Source organism: Nanorana parkeri, unplaced genomic scaffold (genome assembly GCF_000935625.1).
Source record: "Nanorana parkeri isolate BGI_ZX_2015 unplaced genomic scaffold, ASM93562v1 scaffold746, whole genome shotgun sequence".
Classification (NCBI taxonomy): domain Eukaryota; kingdom Metazoa; phylum Chordata; class Amphibia; order Anura; family Dicroglossidae; genus Nanorana; species Nanorana parkeri.
In genome coordinates this window covers 304,253-324,994 of record NW_017307014.1, presented here as the reverse complement: position 1 = coordinate 324,994, position 20,742 = coordinate 304,253, and the positions used below count along the sequence as shown (strand labels likewise).

Here is a 20,742-nt window from a genome sequence, read left to right as displayed (position 1 = left end):
TATATATCCCCTACACTGACTCTGTTACTTTCCTAAAGCAGTTAGTGCGGTGCCATCCTCTCCTAAGACAAAATGCCATATGCATAAAAGACTAAATGGAGACTTGTGATGAACTTACAGGGATATCTTTTTATTAAGTCAAATTATTTTATTATAAACGTTCAGGCAGTGTAACACCTCCCTCGAAGAAACCCCAAAATAAACCTGGCCATACACTGTGCGTTTTATTTCATTCAATCCTGGAGGTAGAGCAAAAGAAACTTCTTGATTCCCCCATACGTGTTAACAGCATGGATAGGAGAATAACCCCTGCTGACTACTGTATTCTGACAGCAATGCGTGTGCCCCTGTCAGAATAAGTCCTGAACAGTATATATCAACCCAGATAAAGATCAATGCAAACTAAAATGCTGAAACTGTCCAGATAAGGTCATTGCAAACTGTCACCAATATTCCTTCCCTCCTAGCATCTAAAGACTCCCCAAATGCACAGATAATGTAAATCCATTGCCACGCTGTGCAAATCCAAGAAAAAGACAATTCCAGTCTTAAATTAATGATAGCATTTGCAACTAATTGTTTTTTATGAGTGATAATGTAAGAGAAAGAATCCAACTACTGCTACTGTTTGCAGGCTGTTTGCTATTTCACATACTCCATGAGTTGCGGTAGTCATCATTTGAAACCACCAAATATTTATAAAATCACTCCTGCAACTTAATTATCAGACAATCAAACATTTCTCTATATATCTTTGTCTATCAGACATCAAGGGGAGTATAAAAAAAATGTACAAAGTCTTTTGATGTGCACAAACATGCATGCCTCAGGGGTGTTGCAAAGTTTTAACTTTGGTAGAATTTGGGCCAATTACTGTGAATTTGATGAAATTCTAACTGTGAGTATAAGTTTTTCGGGAGAAAAACTGTTGGTTGATCAGTGACTGGAGCCAATCAACTACAGTCATTGTTTGTGTATTCGGAAAGCCACAGGTACTGTTTGTCAGAATACAGTAGGCAGCAGGGAAATTTTCTTGATCCAAGCAGTTTAGCAGGGATGGTGGATTCAAGTTGTTTTCTCTTGGTTAGCTCACAGGCTGCACAAGAGAAAAAAACTATACATGTAGTACATGTACATCCAGCGAATCAGTCACAGTATCCATTTTTACAAAATACACTCAGCGTTAAGGAATAAGTATTAGAGTAGATGTACTAAAAGAAGCCAAATGCATTAGCATAAAGTGCTGTCGGGATCAATGAAAACCATTGGATGGGTAAAGTGGAGATATAAACGGACAATATACAGGCAGCTTTTAAAGTCTGATGAAGATTATAAGAGAAAATATAACGATCTAAGGGAAAATAAGAGTGTACTGAGGTGTACAGACCGGAATAGTGATCCCATTCATCTTTACTAAGAAGGAGAGGTATAGATTTGGTTTAAAGGAACAGGTAAGCTGATTACATAAAGTATACAACCACCTCATCTCAGATGTTCCCACATATCTGACTCCTAACCCTGAGTAAATCATAACCCTAAGGCCTCTATTGTCCTTGCAAATTAAGGAGAGTAAGACTCTGAATCACAATGGTTGTTGATGTCCGGAACAATGCAATAACAATATTTACCATGTCTTATAAAAGACATTTAAGTGTACATCTGACTGGCTGGTGAATGAGTCCATTCATATTCTCCAGTCTTGTACTTTACTGCCTGTGGCTTTGAATGGATCTGTTTTATGTGAATTTGTGGTTTGTGGTGCAAACTGTGTAGTCGTCTTTCTAAATATATATGGAAACAAGTGAGAGTGAATCTATGTGCACTAATCTTAAGAAATATCTCACTTCGACCATTCAAAGTGTTAGAAAGTGCACTGCTTTATTTAACCAAATTGTGTATTTAGAAGAGCATGGCTTTATAATAAAATATATAATACAAATACAGTTGTTACTTCTTCAAGTTTAGTGTTTTAAGGACCTGTACTAAACAGTGACTGGCACTGTGTCCAGTGTAGTCTGAGTCCTTCTGCATAGTATTAGCAGCAGTGTACAATGCCCACTATAGAGATACTACAAAGACAGCCTGGTAGTCTCAGACATCAGTGCTCACTGATATTCTTTTCTGCTCTACACTGGGGTATCCTGTGTTTGGAACAGCGACCACTGACACATCTCTGGACCCTTTTATCCATGACTTCCAAGAGTACTTAGAACAGAAAATCAAAGTCTGCTCCAGACATGGTATCACATACAAGCCTTTTTCCAGAGGTGGAGATACAAGTCTTAGTCCAGGAGTGGAGATACATGCCTTAGTCCAGGGGTGGAGATACAAACCTTAGTCTACAGGTGGAGATACAAGCCTTAGTCCAAGGGTAGAGATACAAACCTTTGTCCAGGGGTTGAGATACTGCCCTAGTCCAGGAGTGGGGATATAAGCCTTAATCCAGAGGTGGAAATGCAAGCCTTAGTCCAGGGGTGGGGATACAAGCCTTAGTCCAGATATCCCTTTCTGGAGATACAAGCCTTAGTCCAGGGGTAGAGAAACAAGCCTTGGTCCAGGGGTGAAGTCAGCTCCATTAACAACTAGAGAAAACTTTAAAAGTTAGGCGCCAGCTGTAATTTTTCAGAAGCATTGGCGACCTGGCTCCTGGAATTTTTTACGAACCTGTCTTAGTTAGAGAAAACCTGTATGGACAGAACACGCAAATTCCTTAACGCTGACTCCCTTCTGAAAATTCTAGTTGCCTGGCTGTCTGTGGCATCGGTATTCTGAGACACTGATCTAGACAACCTATGCCGATTGAAAAGGTCATAGTGAAGTCAGATTTCCTGATTTGCATACTTATTTTTTGCAGGTCAGTGACTGATAAAAAAAACTATAGCCACTTACTCAGCATGATAGCTAGGCAACTAGTATTTTCAGAAGAAGATATTAGGAATGGAAGCCCCAGGGGTTGATTTAATAAGAAAAGATTAAAGGAATACATTTGCAAGCTTATGCATAATCATTCACTGTTTTGTTACTCAAAGTACATATATAGCTAAAAATGACAACAAATACACTTTTAGAAATGTTCAGTAATGACAATCTACAAACACTTAGATAATTGGAGGCATTTTATTTTTTGCATACCTTATTTTTATTTTCCTACCCATTCTTCTCACAGTGGCCATTTTTACTATGGGCAGATGACTCCACCTCCTTTACTTCCCAGAACTCTGGGTCTACATCCAGGAACATGTGACAGTGCGTATTGTCTATGGGGAAAAAATGCCTTTCCCCCGAGATCTCGTTTTTGATTTTTCAGCTTGCAGATTAGATTTCCCTGGAAGTCACTGGTGATGAAGCCTTCCCAGAATGCATCTGTGAGGCCAGGGCTACATCACCAGTGCCTTACTCAACCAGGAAAAAAAGAGTAATTGTAGGTAGAAGCAAGAAATGTTTAACTAATGAATGTAAGATGATTTAATATCAGCTTGCAGGGCTGCATGTTTATGTCATTTTTTTAGTGAAAAGAGGTACAAGTCAGCTTTAAGCCAGGTTTACTTATTTGCATTGCCCACATTTTCATTTTGAATGGCATCTCAGTGCACATCTCCAATGTACCAAAACGTACAAATATGAGCCATTTGTGTACTGTGGTGGGCTAAAAAAAAAGATGCAGGTTCATAATTAGGTCTGTTGTAGTGCGCTGGCAGCCAAATGATAATTAATGTTCTGTCTTACTGCAATACATCTTAACATGCAACATAACATGCAGGTAACGTACAGCAAATACCTCTTGGTTGGGTGACAACTGTAAAATTTAGGATTTCCCATTGGTTTCTGGCTCAGTGACAATGGTCACCTGGACAAAAAGGGAAGCTGAATCTTCCCAGTGGGACACAAACAGCTGGAAAAAACATTTGTCAGGAATTCTAATAAAATGATGATACACAGAATTCCTGGCACTATATGGAACCCAGGAGCATAGGAATGCCGCGTGAACAGCTGGAATTCTGTGCAAATGGCATTCATCAAGCTATATGCTGGGTGGAACGTTTATACATCAGCCACAAAATGTATAATGAAGTAGTACTAATACATAAGTGCATTATTGTCTTAGAGCAGGGGCAGCCCATCTTTGTCCCCCTCAGCTGAGGTGAACCTACCAATCCCATGAGGCATTGCAAGACAGCCACAGGCATGACTCCAAGAGGCAAATGCATGATGGGATGCATAGTTTCACCACAGCTAGAGGGCTGAGGTTTGGCTACCCCTGTCTTCCTGTAATTGCATCAAGTGCAACAATGACAATGGTACAGATGAAAGGGCTGCTGCAAAACCATGCATATACAAAAACGACATACACTATTTATTGATCATATAATTGATCTATAATAGTGATTGGAATTAGAATGCTGTTTTAAAATAGTAGTGTAAAATAATAGTAAATAAAGATGATATATGAGAGGCAATGGTAGTTTTGAGGCACAAGGTTTAAATGTAAAACTACTTGAGCAGCGTAATATGATTCTCTGTATAAATACAAGGTTTATGGTAACATGTTAAAACTGACAAATCAGTACGTTTAAATACCCAGTATTTTGTTATTGTAAATGAAAATAGGAAAATAAGTCGATTTCTTTCCACCTCCCACATCTTCTGACTTACTATGTACTGTCCTGGTAAAGAGAACTTTTCAGTGAGTCATTTACCAGCAGAGGGCTGTCTGTTTTTCTAATTCTAAGTACTACGATGTTGAGGCTTTACATTGGAATAGGCAGCTCAATTATCTGATGCAGGAGAAACTGTAATGTGGTAGTCACTTCCTGTGTGCTCAGTGTTTTCCAATAGAAACCCACCTTTACTGAAAAATACACCATGCTTAACATTTAAGAAATCAAAGGCAGGAAAAAAAGTGCTTCTGTGACACACGTCAGGATTCGCTCCAGACTTATGTTACAAAGAGAGTTTTTTTTTTTTCTTTTTACGTATGTTACACATGGGTTGAATATAAAGCTGTATTTACAGCCTGTATAACATAGCAAGTTAGCATGGATGGATACGTTATATATAGCTGTGACATCAGTCAGAGTCAAATTTATATCTTAAATGCCTATAGTCACATAAACCCTAGTTCCATAAACCCTAGTTCCATAAACCCTACCCTTTAATCTCCAGCCCAATCTATACATGACAGATGCAGGACCATGTTACCCATGCCATATTTAGAGTCAGTTATATATAGATATATAGTGATTATAGATCCTAGATTCAGCGCCATGTATTATGCACAATTGTTTGCATTTGATAAATGATAGATTCTTCCCCATGTTAGGTATTGATACTTCCTGCCCACTCCTTAAGTCTACTGTCTTGTGCTGCCCCACTTCTACCCCAGTCTATCTTGCTTTAGTAAAGCTGGCTATACACTGTTTTACTTTTTTCATTCTTCCCTCGCAGTTTCCTTTGTATTCTGACAGCAGCCACTGGGAGCACCGTTCGTTTAAAAATTTTGCCAGTCAACAGCGGCACCCACTGTGCGAATTTTGGCTGGTTCATGAAGTGTATGGCCAGCTTAGCACACTAACAAGATCAGACATCATAGACAAGGCAGGCCAAAGCCAGAGATGCAGAAGCTGAGGCAGTTTGCCTGCTCTGTCAGTACACCAAAGAGAGCAGGGCAAACTGTGGGAGTACTCTCCTAGCAGTTTGGTCCTAGGTGTATTATTATTATTATTATACAGGATTTATTATGTATTATGCACAATTGTTTGCATTTGATAAATGATAGATTCTTCCCCATGTTAGGTATTGATACTTCCTGCCCACTCCTTAAGTCTACTGTCTTGTGCTGCCCCACTTCTACCCCAGTCTATCTTGCTTTAGTAAAGCTGGCTATACACTGTTTTACTTTTTTCATTCTTCCCTCGCAGTTTCCTTTGTATTCTGACAGCAGCCACTGGGAGCACCGTTCGTTTAAAAATTTTGCCAGTCAACAGCGGCACCCACTGTGCGAATTTTGGCTGGTTCATGAAGTGTATGGCCAGCTTAGCACACTAACAAGATCAGACATCATAGACAAGGCAGGCCAAAGCCAGAGATGCAGAAGCTGAGGCAGTTTGCCTGCTCTGTCAGTACACCAAAGAGAGCAGGGCAAACTGTGGGAGTACTCTCCTAGCAGTTTGGTCCTAGGTGTATTATTATTATTATTATACAGGATTTATATAGTGCCAACAATTTGCGCAGCGCTTTACAATATAAGGAATGCATGACAATTACAATACAATACAAATTACATACAAATTACAATACAATTCAAGACAAGATGGTAAGGAGCAAATGAGCAATAGAAATTGTAATGTTACACCAAATACATGAAATGTGAGCCACAGGCCATGCCTAGCTAACGAGCTAGATTTCAATCCATTTTGCATGTGGCAGCAAAACTTCCATGTTGCACAAGTAAGCTTCAGTACTAGATTATATGAACTATAATATTTGCCAGAATAGTGCAATTATACCAGCGGTGTTGCATTGCTACTGGCTCTCCAATACTTTCGCCACATCTCTCCAAACATTTCATCACATCACAGCACCATGTCTAAAGTAGCGGTGGCGCTGTTGAGAATACTTTTCATATATTTTATGTGCTTTTATGTAACAGCTGCTGCACCACCTTTCTTAGCGTAAGCGTGGACTGTTGTAGGGGTCAACGCCTCTTTTCTAATTTTTTTTTCTACTTCTCTTTATACAGTAATAGTAAATTGTATAGGTAAAATGTGTGTGGGGGCATGTTCACCAGTATCTCTAGCCCACTGGCGTTTTTAGGAACTCTGGATCTTATTTAAAATAGTGCAATGTTCAGTAACCATGTAACTGTGTCCACAGAGAGGGCTATGGTGGGAAAATGTTATAATACATAAAGTATTTGATGATTGCATTGGACTCTCTGATTTGGCTGTTTTGGCTCCTACAGAATGATCTGTTGGTATTGCAATCCTTCTTTTTGATTGAAGTATGTATTTATCACATTTTACAGGCCTGGGCACTTTTTAAAGGCAAATTTCGGGAAGGTCTTGACAAACCAGATCCTCCTACATGGAAGACGAGGCTACGATGTGCTTTAAATAAGAGTAATGACTTTGAAGAATTAGTGGAAAGAAGTCAACTGGATATATCAGATCCATATAAGGTGTACAAAATCATCCCAGAAGGCGCAAAGAAAGGTAGGATATTCTTCCCCCTACATGTTACCAATTGATTTGTTCTCATGGAAAACTGATAAAAAGGAAAGGTTATCTGCTCATAAGCAATGACCTGTATACAAACTTGTATACAAACCATTGAAGAAGTTAGAAAAGTCCAAACATCAGTTCTATCTTAAGTATCTATGTTATGTTCTTGTCTTTAGCACAAAGAAATCATTTTAAAACATTAACACAACCTTCAGTTAGCAGAATATTTTATTGGGATAGAACTGAACTTGAAACAATTAGGTCAATGGCTCCAGACCCTTCAACAAGCTCCTTGCACTCCACAGCAAGGAGCTGTCAGATATATATTAGTTCTTAAAATAGACGCCTTATTATATTACCATGAATAAACTATGAAACCAGGATTCTTCAGCAATGTAGCTACACACATGGTACACCATCAGGATTCCACTTCAAATGTTCAGAGGAAATTCACTGTCTTTACAGTTCTCCCAGCATAGTCAAATAGCCCTTCTATCTCCTTAGCTCTCTGCAACACAACACACAAATGGGATTTTTAAGGTGTTGAACATTTTCTATAATTTTCTCCCAGCATAGCCAGTTAATGTTCTTTCTTCCATTGTTAGTAGTCTATCCCTAATATAGCAATAACTGTTAAAAGAAAACCTATAGACAACACCAAGAAAGACACAATGATCAGAGTGTGTTCTAAAAGATGTTATTAAAGTCCAGCTGTACCCGCCCCCGCCTGTTCCGCCAGTCAGCGCTGGTGGATCGGAGCGGGGTGGGGGTATGTGTTCGCTCACTTCCGATCTACTGAGCCGACCTGTGACAGTCTCATTGTTACAGGTCAGCTAGAACTATGAGGTGAGTGAAAAGCACTCACCTCATAGTTCTCCTTTAATGTTTAAACTTTAGATCTGTGTAATATAATATATAATTAAACTAATACTTTTAGATTGTTTTAGATTGTAAGCTCTCACGGGCAGGGCCCTCCTTACCATCTTGTCTTGAATTGTATTGTGATTGTAATCTCTTCCTTATATTGTAAAGCGCTGCACAAACTGTTGGCGCTATAAAAATCCTGTATAATAATAATAATAATAATAATAATAATACTGAAAAGTTAAGTTCTGTTCTGTTGCATTGCTTATATATTTGTCTTTTTTTAATTATAGGACTAAAGCAGCTTGGCTCAGAAGACACTCCATTAGTAAATCATCCATTCGCTGTACCACAAGCTTACACATCTCTTCAGCCTCATTCTCAGGTATTTGCATGCAAATAAAAATGAATAATAGATTTTGTGATTTAAAGTTACTGGTTAAGAGCATGTACAGCTTTGTTATGAAATGTAGTGTGTTGCAATGTTTAAAACAGGCCGGTGAGCTGAAATAAAATGTGGATCATATCTGCGTTTCATGTAGGCCTTATATATGAAAATTAGTGAAATATGTGCAAAACTCTGAATGTACCTGTCTTTCGGCCATTACAAAAGGAATTATGCATTTGTGCAGTAATATTGTGGTGGTACAATACATAATACAAGCAATGATTTCAGATAAATGAAAAGACTTTTGAATAGGCAGGAGATTCGGGTTTGCACTTTGCAGACAGGGCATTAAAATTGGCAGTAATGGGGGCTTGGGTATGTTCCAAAGCCCCACTATAAAAAAGGCAGGGTTCCCAGCAGCCATAGTGACAATATGCTTAGGGAAAGCATATGGAGAGCTACTAATAATGACACAGTTTAGTATAGGGCTTGAAGGCACTGGTAGCTTACATTTGATGTAAAACCTATGCTGAATGTCCTTTAGGTGGCAAAATGCTGTGTATCTTGTGGAATTTGGGGGTGGGGGAGGGAAGTATTTTTAAATTTTACTGCTGCTCAGTGCCTCTCCACATGCACTGTCTACGGTCATAACAGGCTGAAAGTGTGCTTTTGAAAGGGCATATTTCCTATTCCTTGCTGGCACCTAGAATTTATTGGAGGGGTTTTAGCTTAAGGAACTTGGCCAAATTAAAACATTGCTGCTATGTACCCTTGAGGAGGAAGAGGAATAGGGCACATTAGCAGGCCCAACAAATATTGCTGCCATGCACCCTTGAGGAGGACGAAGAGAGTGTGCCTTTTGCTGCCAGCTTGTCTCACTGAGGTTCTGCTCCCACCAAACTCTGTGGTGCAGAGCCATGTGTTTCCTTATGCATGTGGTACCTAAATGACCGGTACTGTTACTACGGCTGATGCACCGAAGAAATGGCTGCATACCACAACAGTGCTGTTGGCAGCAGATATGCTAAAAAAAAAGGCCCACACAGCAGAGCACATTCTGTTTGCTGCTTATTCAAGTGTTACTGTCCTGACACTAGCCAATTTCTATGAAACACATACCTGACTATTTTGGATGTTTTGTGAAAAACTGGGGACATGAGAGGGGTTGGGAAACGTGAGGTTATGGTTTTGAAGTGCTTTTGTGTTTTGGAATTATGATAACTTTCAAGACAATGAAGTGTGGTATTGCATAAAAACAAGGTGAAAAGCTATACCAAACTGTGACACTGATTCATTTGTTCAAAATTGAGGGCTTTAGCTTTATTTCTTACATAAGAGTAAACTTTCCCATAGCTTTTGGATATGTTGTGGCTTCTACACCATTCAACTCAGACCTATACCACTGGGAAAAAAAAAATCAGGTGTTGGAGTCAAAACTATTTAAATCATCTTTTTCTTTCTTCATTTGGAGACACAGGATTCAGAGATAATTGGGTTATACTGCTGCCTACAGGAGAATATGAACACTGGCAAATAAAAAAAACAGTAACCAGCCTAGTATAACCTCTCCCACTCCTACCATGCCTCATGCCATGCCAGCAGCCCTGCCCTACTGTATAGGTCGGTTAGTGGATGTCTCTTGTCTTATTTCTTGTATGAGTCTCCTATCAGTGAACATACACCTTGAGTACCAAATCTTAATGCGTGCAGTCTCGTTCCAAATAAATCTAGCCTCCTATTCTTTGATTAAGACCTTTTTATAGGGTGTCTCTTGTGGCTCCCTTTGTGTGTTCACATGTCACTCCTTGGGATTTTTACCAGGCTGGTCAGTGGTTTTCATTTGGCAGTGTTTAAATCCTCCTGTAGAAGGTAATATAACTCAATTGTGGTCAGAGTTACTTAGGCTTCCGAAGTGTTCATGACCCCTACTGATACCAACCTGATGTGTGCCATGATTTTGTGGTCAGCGTGCCAAATAAGGGGAAGGGGGCACGCTCTAGTGAAATGATAGAACCTGGGGAAGGGCGGGAGGGTCAGACGCGACCTCGCTGTGACGTCACGAGGAGCTCCCTGTCACCCTTCTTAAGGGGAGGAGAGCCGCCGCAACTCCTCCCACAAACACGGCCAAGATACCTTGGCCTACTACTTGTCTCTGAATCATATGACACTCTGTGGCCTCCAAGAAAAGGATTTTAAGTTGATCACAAAAATCCTATACTTTTTTAAGTTATAATGAATCAGATTGGGATGTTACTGTTGTATTTAGGCCAAGCTAGAAGTTAAAGTTTTATAACCAATTACACATCCAAAATATGTTATGCCAGAATACGGTGTTGCTGATGCTGTCTGTGAGAATCACACTTTTCCGAAATACCAAAAACAGCTTAAAGGCATCTCCCAAATATATCATTTAAAAGATTGGGGTTTTCACAGGTTGTCCTTGAAGTTGCATTAATACAAAGCCCCTCTGCATGGTATTTTAAAACATATTTTGCATTGGTAAATGCCCTTCATGGCAGTTTCTCCCCATGCCCTATTGTGACAATCTTTTTAATCCAATTAATGCACATTACGTCATCATGCTTCAACATGCATTGCTTATTGGCATTCATTTGAACGCACCAGAATAGATCAAAAATCTTGCATGCACTATTTTCTTAATAACGTAACTCCCTAAAGTAACACCTGATGCTAAACTAATCCCCTTCTGCAGTATACCCACCTTATACTGCCCCAGGAGAATATGTATTGGAAAACAAGCAAGTCCTCTGCCAAAAAACTTACCAACTCAGATGCAGAGAATACCTTATCTGTGAAATACTTCCCCTTGAAAAATGCTGCTCCTCATTCTCTGAAGTGCTGTTCACATGAACCTATTCATGCTATTGGTTAGGTCCTGTTGCATAAGGTGAAGTAAACCCAGGCAGCACAGTGACATTGTATACAGCATGACATTATTTACAGCAGTCATAATAAAACTGTTCTTATTCTCTAATGTGATCTGAACAGAATAATAGAAGCTGCATCTTCCTCTTTGACAGGTGCCACACTTTATGATGTCTCACGAGCGGAGCTGGAGGGACTACGCACCAGAACAACCACATCCTGATCTTCCTTACCAATGTGCAAGTGTCCCTTTTGCTGCACGTAGTCACTTATGGCAAAACACTTCCTGTGATAACAGTATGTACCTTGCTTCAACTTCTTTCTTCTTTGCTTGTGTTGATTAGAGAAAGGTAACTCAAGCAAAACAGCCTGTTAGTTACAGTTCACTTGATGTTACTGTTTCCTTTTGTGTAGTTACATTTTGAAAAAAAAAAATGTTTTAGGTAACGTGCATGATTTGACTGTAACTAGAATTTTGTTAAACTATTTGTGCTAGACAGAAAAAATGCAATAGATTATATTTATATATTATTATATAGATTATACGCTATAATATCTGGTTAGAAAGTGCCCTGAGCAGTTTTGGTCCTAATAGAGCTCATCTCTTAGACGTCATAGCCATGAAAAGCCTCCATCTTACATATTAAGTTCAGTAGGTTTGGCCTATAGTTAGGTGGAGTATACATTAAGAATGATTGTAACTTTACCAGCCAATTCAAATGTTATCAGCCAATGGTCATTTGTTCTTTTCAGGGTGCAGGCTACGGGTTTTTTCCTCTGTTGTTTTTTTCAAAACAATCCAATCCTGTCCAAAAATAAATTTGTCTTTAATTAAGTAGACACATAATTAACTGTTGTCCAACAAAAGGAGATGTGTGTTTGGGAAAAACTAATGTCATTTACAGTTGTATTTGGATATATAAAATGTGATCTGTTTAAAGTAAATAATCTTATCAGTATTAACGTTTAAAAAAAACCCCTTAATCTGCATGTATTAGAATATATAGTATATATATTTACCTTGATCTGACATCTGCAAGTCCTCTCTCTCTAGGCCGGGCCTGTGCAGTCTAAAAGTGCACTTATTCTTTGAAGGAAACCTATATAGATAATCTATTTAAAGACACTACATTGAATCACACCCAAGAAAGTGGTTATGGTGAGGGGCTAGAGGTCTCCATGCACCCCTCCTAACAGTGCTATTTTGCCACAAATCCCCAACTTGTGGTGTATGGGGAAAGAAGAGAGCCCTGCCTCTATCCAACTGATAGAATGTCAGTGTGTCCTTTTGTCAGTCACATGGACAGTGAGGGTATACCTATGCATATGAAAAAACAACTTCCAAAAAATCCATATTTGTAGGAAATTTACCAGGGTTCAATGGCCTCACAAAGAGGGGGACACATAACTTAAAGGAACCTTCAGCCTTGATGTGGTGCCCTTTTTTCTGTGAGTGGTTCACTGTGTCATCTTCATTTACACAATAGGTTTAGTTTAATAGGGTAAAGCTATAATAGGCTAGTATACTAAATCTTACAATCCTTTTTTGGGTATAGTAGGGAATGGTTAAAACTCCTGAAAAGCTTTTTTTTTTTTTGCTGTCTGTGGCCCATTGGGGAGAGTTTTCTTCACTTTCAGTCTCAAGACACAGCAAAAATTGAGCTAGATCTCTCCAAAATAATCATGTCATCGGAACAACTGCTCCCATCTGAGGTTTTCCCCTCTATACTGTACCTGTGCCAGTGACAACTCAAAATTTTAGGTTTTTCCTCACTTTCAGTGCCAGTAACATTGTTCAACAGGTCTGACAGGGGGCGTCTAACCCTTCTCTACTCTATCCAAAACGGTTTGATGACCTCAGTATAACTTTCTAGAAATCAGTAGCATTTTGTACTTGGAGTAGAACTAGATCAAAAAGATTGTGATAAGCTAAGTTGACATTTTGTATGACTTCACTGGAGTTCATAAGAGAAATCACTGAACTGAATAAAATAGAAACTTAACTGCCTGGAAATCAGTAGATGTGGTTAACTGTTGGTCGGTTATCTGTTTCTTCGCCACAGGCTGTGTGTTAATGTTTAAGGTAAAAAATAAGTTTAGGGTAAAAATTTTAATTTACAGACTTTTTATTAATTAGTCTATTAATGCTTACTTTTATCAGACACATACATGTGAGTATGAAAATAATTCATTATAGGGTATTAATGTGATGAAAAATTGTATCATCAATAATACTAGTAATAAACAACCCCTAACAAATACCAGAACGGATCAAAATGTTTGTTAGCTGGCCAAATCTGTATAAGCCGGAACCAGCACTCTGTACTCTTCAGACTATAGAGCAGGACATGTATCCTCTGGAGCATTTAGACAGGAACCCCCCTTGCAATGTCCACTGGCAGCGACTAGCTCTGCAGGACAATCTTTAGCAGGACATTTCAATCCCCAGATGCTCCAGCAGGGTGGCATGGTTATACCTTCTTTTTTATGTTTTTTTAATGCGTATGTGCACAGCAGTTCTGTGGTAACAGCAACACTAACAGAGATTCCTATATTTATAAATACCCCCTCCACTTCAGTATCTTGCCCTATTCCAGACCTAAAGCTCAACTCCAGACAGAAGACAAAAAAACCCTCTCCCCCGCACCACAAGGCTAATGTTTTTTAGGTCTAGGGGGTATAAAAAGAGGAGATATTACTTACTTTACCCCCTGCTCTGCCAGGTTCCGTCACTCTGCTCTTCTCCCTGGCGCTCTGGGCTGTAGGCAGTCCCTCAATGTCATCATGTTTCATGCAGGGCTATTAACCCTGCATTGTACATAGACGATGCGAGTGTGTGACCATGGCTGGGAGCGTCTTAGAGAGGAGACTATGGTGGACCGGTTGCACGGATAAAGGCAGCCTGTTGGAGCGAGGATAAAGCTACATATTACTCCTTATCCCTGCATACCTAGACTTAACGAGTGGGGGGAGTCCACCTTTTTTTTGTCTTGTCCCAGGAGTTGGGCTTTAACCTGACTCATGCCAACCAATTAGTGTGAACAGGATTTGACACTTGTCAGTCTGAGCCTTTTGCCTTGAGCAGGTGATAGCAGTGTGTATATATTTGGTGTGGCATCCTGTGACAAACTCCCAATAGGCCTGTTCTATAGAAAATCATATTCCCTGTGTGTCCTTCTACATAATCAGTGAGTTACTAAATTACCTAAGAGGGATGGAAAATGTTTACAAGTATATTGTTTTCAACCAAAATAAAGAATAAATGGTATTAGTAATGCCTGTGAATCAACTTAATATCAGCCTGGTCGTATGGATTTAAAATGAGAAATGAAATGACTATCTGTTCCTTTTTAACAACTAAAGTTAGCTGCAACAACGTGAGTCAAAAATACTAGTACTGGTGATATTAGAGTGTATCTAATGGCAAAACCAGAGGCGTCTCCAGGCGGGCTGTCAGCCAGAGCGGACATCAGGTGTCACCCACTGGGACATCATTGTGCATGCGCGTGAAGTCATCACTCACACCCGCTTAATGACATCATGCACACTTAACTGCTGGTGTCTATCACCAAGAGAGGAGGGGACATTCATCCGGTGGGATAAGGCACACCACCAGGTCCCCTCCTCTCTCGTGCAGCTGTCGGGCTCTCAGCCATGACCATGTCCCCTACTTTTCAGAGGGGGTGACACCAAAATGACCGTCAGTCACCCCTCTGATGGTGTCACCAGATCACCCCATTTGTGACGCCACTGGGCACAACTTTAATTTTTCTTACTTTTGGATAGAGTGATGAGAGGTTAGGGCCCTTGTCAGGTATTTATTGCTGCCTCTCATTGTTGGGGAGATTCACCCTCTCTATGTGTCCTGGTGACCATTGTCACAGGGAATGAAAGTGAGGAGAAAATCAAAATATTTTGAGTTGCCACTGGCACAGAAACGAGAAAAGAGGTGAAATCTTGCAAAGAGGACATAGTCAACAAAAGTCGGCATTTTCCATCACTTTGAAGAGATTTCCTCTTACTTCTTGCTGTGTCTACAGGACAGGACATGAAGTAAAATTCAATAAAACTAACTGGGGTTTCAAGCAATCCCTACTTTAATCAAAATGAAAAACAAAACTTTGGGCTTGTACATTAACACTGTGTCAAAAATAATTAAAATGAGCATATTAACTCATTGGAGACTGACATTTTTAAGTCCAAATGTAAAATGGCCCTTGCTGTTAAAATACTAATGAACCTTACAGCAGAGAACTAGGAACGTACAGCTGTGTGTGTTCCCAGTTCTCAGACCTGCTATCAAACAGACAAATTAGTCACAGAGTTATTGTCAAGTTCACTGACACATTTTGAGAGTGCTAAACTTGGTCTGGGCATCTAAGCTTCAAAAACCTCTGGTCAAAGCACTGAAATATATACAAAGATTTCCTATGTAAACCACAACACTGAAGCCTGAGAATCATGTGCTCTTTAGACTCAGCACCAAGCAATGGGTATTGGTTTCCTTTTTTAATTCCTCTATGTAAATTTGTGCTAAACATAAGAGTGAAATACTATAAATAAGTATTGTCAACACTTTTTTTTTAAAGTAGGTTATCAAGTTACGGGATCTTTTTATGCATGTCCGCCAACAGAGTCACAAACCCCGGGACTTCCAATAGAACCAAGTATTCGGTCAGGAGAGGCTATTGCATCAGGTGAGTGACCTGACCTATGTGATGTAATCTTTTTTTTAAACACCCCTGCTTTGACCAGAATTAGCTGACATAAAGAGGTTGAACTGTTTGTGTTTTTTTTTTTTTTTATCTATGAGGAAGTGACCCCAGTCCAGTGCTGGATGTATTTACAAAGCATATGGCCACCTTAATATTTGCTAGATAAAAGAAACAAGTCTCCTTTCTCAAAGTTAACACCCCAGAATAAGAATATTTATGTTCAAAACATTGACAATTATTTCAGCTGAGTTCAATGAAAGATCTCTATCCTTGTGTTAAAGCTTTGTGAATTGAAACTATAGTATATAGGGAGATAAAACAATGAGCTGTGGGCCAAAAAAATAAAACAAGCTATGTGGCAGTGACCTATAAGGAAGAGACAGGATAAATGCTGTTTTGGCCATAGAACATCTCCCCCTACTGTGTTTAATCAACATGATCAACATTAAAAGTATATTAAGATTATAAAGCAGCATGGTTCAAGGTCACCAATGCACTCACTAAGCAGCTACATCTCTTTATTTTGTACTGCGTTTTTACAAGCTATGCTTTATCTATTGTATATTTCTTACCTAGACTGCCGCCTTCACATCAGCTTATATTATCGTGACACCCTGGTTGATGAGCGAATTACATCGAACCCAGAAGGCTGTAGAATCGCACATGGCCAGTGCTTTGAAACAAGTCGCTTGGATCAAGTCCTATTTCCTTTCCCGGAAGATAACAGCCTGAGGAAAAACATTGAGAAGCTTCTGAGTCACTTGGAGCGTGGTGTCATCCTGTGGATGGCCCACGATGGAATTTATGCCAAGAGACTGTGCCAGAGCAGAATATATTGGGAGGGCCCATTGTCTATGTACACTGAACGGCCAAATAAGCTAGAACGGGACTTGCCCTGCAAATTGTTTGATACGCAACAGTTTTTAACAGGTATTTTAAAAAGTTTAAAATGTGTAGATGTTTGTAAATACAGGATTTTGTTTTTCTTTTGTCCATGCATTGACAGCATTTCAAAGATATAACAAAAATGTGTATTGCATGAGTCCCTCAGGGTGAACTAGGGCAGCCTTTCTTAACCAGAGTACCATGGCACCCAGGTGTGCCTCTTGCCCTCCTCAGGGATGCCTCAAAATGTTGTGACTGTGATGACTGTGATGTGAAGGGGGCTCCTGATGTAAAGGGGGAACTCTGATGTGAAGGGGGGGGGACTCTGATATGAAAATGGGGCTTCTGATGTGAAAGGAGGTTACTAAAGCAAAGAGTGACTCTGGTGTAAAGGGGAGGGGGATCTTGATTCGAAGGGGAGACTTCAATGTGAAGGGGTAAACCCACTTTTTGTGTGTTTTGCATGGGACCCCTCTTATGACATTTTAGACTAGGGTGCCTCAGGATTTTTCATAATTTTCAAAATGTGACTAAAAAAGAAAAGCTGAACTTGGCTGTGAGTTTTCTGTTGATACCTGTACTGAGAGGGTTTTAGCTAGATGTTTCCCATATAGAAGCTACCTTTGTGAGATGATCTCCTCCTCAACTATGAGAAAAAGAAGTACTCCCTGTACCCCCAACTCTTTAAAGTGAACCTGGGCCGTTCGCCAAAACTTTTCATTTTGACTGACTAAGCCTTTGGCCAATGGTTGAATTCCAATGCATGGTGCCTTTGCTTTAATCGCATTGACAGCTTAGTAAGAATAGTAGGAATCAAACAAAGGCTCATCTATAATTATGACCTTAATAGGGAAAGTCTGCAGCTATAACCTTTCTTTAAATACACCCACATTGCTGTTATCTATAAAACAATTATTGATGCTGTGTTCATTTGATTGTCACGGATTTTCTATAACAACACTTTATCCATTCACCAGAACTGCAGGCGTTTGCTCACCATGGTCGCCCAGTTCCGAGATTTCAAATTGTTTTGTGTTTTGGAGAAGAATTTCCAGATCCACAAAGAGGAAGGAAATTAATTACGGCTCATGTAAGTACTTTTGTGGTTTTCCTCACCTCTCACGGCTGCTTGTCACGTTTTCCTTCTTGACATTTAATATATCTATTTAACTCATGTTGTTATGAATTCCTATGAAACCATGTGTTTGGTATTTTTATTGGCATGCTTTTATTGTGTAAGACTTGCTATTGATCAGCATGCTATGGAGAAGAATTGACATGGCTTCAATTTAGGTGCTATACCTTTCTATCGTTCTTCAGTTTGGCAACAGAAATAAAATATGATTGGCTTTATTAAGTAATCCTCATATGTTTTTTCCTCCCACAACCGCGCTTTGGTTTACTATACCTTCTGGTTAATATTTGTATGTTGCAATACTGCCAAAGTAAAATATTAACTAAGAAGATTATATTTAGCACACCCGCACTGCGCTATACTGTGATAATGTAAAAGTATATAACATTCAGCTAAATCCCCATATATCAAAATTGGGAGTCAGCGCACTTTGCCTTATTAAGTAATCCTCATATATGTAGAACAATAAGAATTTTATAATGGGGGCATATATCTGTATTAGCAGCAAGCTTCATTTGTTTTACTCTTTAACCACAGCGTTATGCTTTTGTTTTCTAGGTTGAGCCAGTATTTGCAAGACAGCTATGTAGCTTTGCTGAACAAAATGGAGGACATTTCATGAGAGGATATGACTATTCAGATCTTATTAGCAGCTCTGAAGACTATCACCGGCCAGTCCGCCATGTCCCTCTCCCGGAATGATGAGCTATATTCTACACAGTGCATGACACATACTCTCAACCACTAAACTAGCCAGCCCAATATGAATGCTATCATTGTTGAACTGCTGTGACAGATGTGATAAATAATAGACGTACTGACGCTTGATCGTAATTCCTTCTGACAAATGTTCTTATAAAGCAAACATTCTGGGTCATCTGAGGTTCCTGAGATCAATATTGTATATACATATTTTTGTTGTGAAATGCTAATTAGTTGTAAACTGAACAATAACTAGGTTACAACCTGTTTCATGAGCAAAATGGTCATAGTAATGGGTTCCTATATGTTTTAAGTGTTGTGACCACATAGTGAGCACTCCATTACCACATCATCTTTAGTCACTGTGAAGACCTCCTGCTTGGCTACACTGCTGAATGCACATTTTGTGGCCTATTTGTTATTGACCTCTACTAAGCATCTGTATTTCACTATCTGTATTTCACTGGATGTCATGATAATCCAATGGCTGACCTGGAATAATTATACAGATTAGGGGTGCTGTCTTCAGTCTCACTTTTCTGATCTGAATGCTTTTTCCAGGTCTTCAAGGTACTGAAGCCAAAAAGAACTATCATTTTCAGGAGATCAGCGATGGTTTCTTTTAAATCTGACGTGCTCACTTCCTTTTGATGCCTTCATTTTTCTTTGCCATTGCTTATATGCTGCAATGTGTGCCATGGAAAGCATTGTATTCTAACCTGAATAATATGATTCAGTTTAGTGATTTCGATATGGCAATGTGTGTTATATATGTGTAGCTAATTACAGTTCAGTAACGGCTCAGTGCTACAAACCCTTCTGACAAATGTACACCTATTATATGTTTAAGTACCGTCAAGTCATGTTAGATGGATAGCACACCTTTGGGATCTAGTTAGTGGAGTGACAAGTTAACTGCAGCAAATTACCATTGAGAGCACATGTTGTGTCCTTATGGTATTGGCTTAAGCCCGACCATACATAAAACCCTTAATAGTTGGCTATTTGGATTACCTAAATTCCTAAATCACCTAAATTCCCCAAATGTATTGCAGTTTACATTAAAGAGCTTTGGGCAGAGTCTATTGTGTCTTAAATAATGAATAATATTGCTTGCTATGGTATGTTCCATAGCTGTCCTGTTGTGTATGTAGAATAGCCTTTCTAAACCAGGTTTTGTGATGTGGAAAGGTGGTCTCTGATGTGAAGAGGGATCCTAATATGAAGGGGGACTTCTAATGCGAAAGGGGGGGGGGATCTCTGATGTGAAAGAGGAAACTTCACATCCTCTCTTATTTTGTTGTTTTGCCTGGGGCCCCCCTAAAATCCATACCAGACCACCTGTCTAGGGTTTGGTCTTGGTTGAGGTGGGGGACCACACGTCGTTCTTTACATTATAGACTGGAATGCTTCAAGATTTGCCTCATGATTGCATACTTTTAAAGGTGCAATGACTCAAAAAAGGTTGATAAATTCTGGTCTAGAATTCAATGAATGCTCTAAAACTTCAGGGTTGTCCACCTGCATTTTCCTGTGTCAATCACTCAACCCATTGCACTGGTGAAGCTGCAAACAGATCATTAAAATCAAGAAAAAGGGATGACAAGTTTAAGTTTTAGATGGTATTTAGTCAAAGAAAACAGACTCAAATGCTTTCTGTAAATGATAAGTATTAATATTTTACATAGTATTACAATTGTTCAATAAAACAGTGTTATAGTACATAAAGCCTTTTGCTATAATAATACATAATATTTGTTATTAACGGCCCATCCTGAAACTTCTTATATCTCATGGAGACTTCCTCTGTGTCTTCTTACAAACCATCCTAAAGGGCCCTGGCCTCAGATTTCATAACATTCATGGCCTTCTATGTCTACTGCTATAGTTGGACATTCATAGCAATTGTAGATTTCCTACTTTTTCCATTCTCCATCCCTTTAATAC

At 39.3% G+C, this 20,742-nt stretch overlaps 1 protein-coding gene across 1 annotated transcript in view; it reads left to right on the top strand.

Annotated features, from left to right (window-relative positions):
- The window catches only part of IRF4 (interferon regulatory factor 4), a 21,760-nt gene extending 2,965 nt beyond the window's left edge, over positions 1 to 18,795 (top strand). Inside the window, exons 2-8 of the mRNA XM_018564340.1 lie at positions 7,025 to 7,211; positions 8,378 to 8,469; positions 11,514 to 11,655; positions 15,951 to 16,055; positions 16,650 to 17,003; positions 17,936 to 18,048; positions 18,652 to 18,795. Coding sequence (XP_018419842.1) covers positions 7,025 to 7,211; positions 8,378 to 8,469; positions 11,514 to 11,655; positions 15,951 to 16,055; positions 16,650 to 17,003; positions 17,936 to 18,048; positions 18,652 to 18,795 — 1,137 coding nt within the window. The remainder of the gene's footprint in view (positions 1 to 7,024; positions 7,212 to 8,377; positions 8,470 to 11,513; positions 11,656 to 15,950; positions 16,056 to 16,649; positions 17,004 to 17,935; positions 18,049 to 18,651) is intronic.
- Positions 18,796 to 20,742: the final 1,947 nt, after the last annotated feature.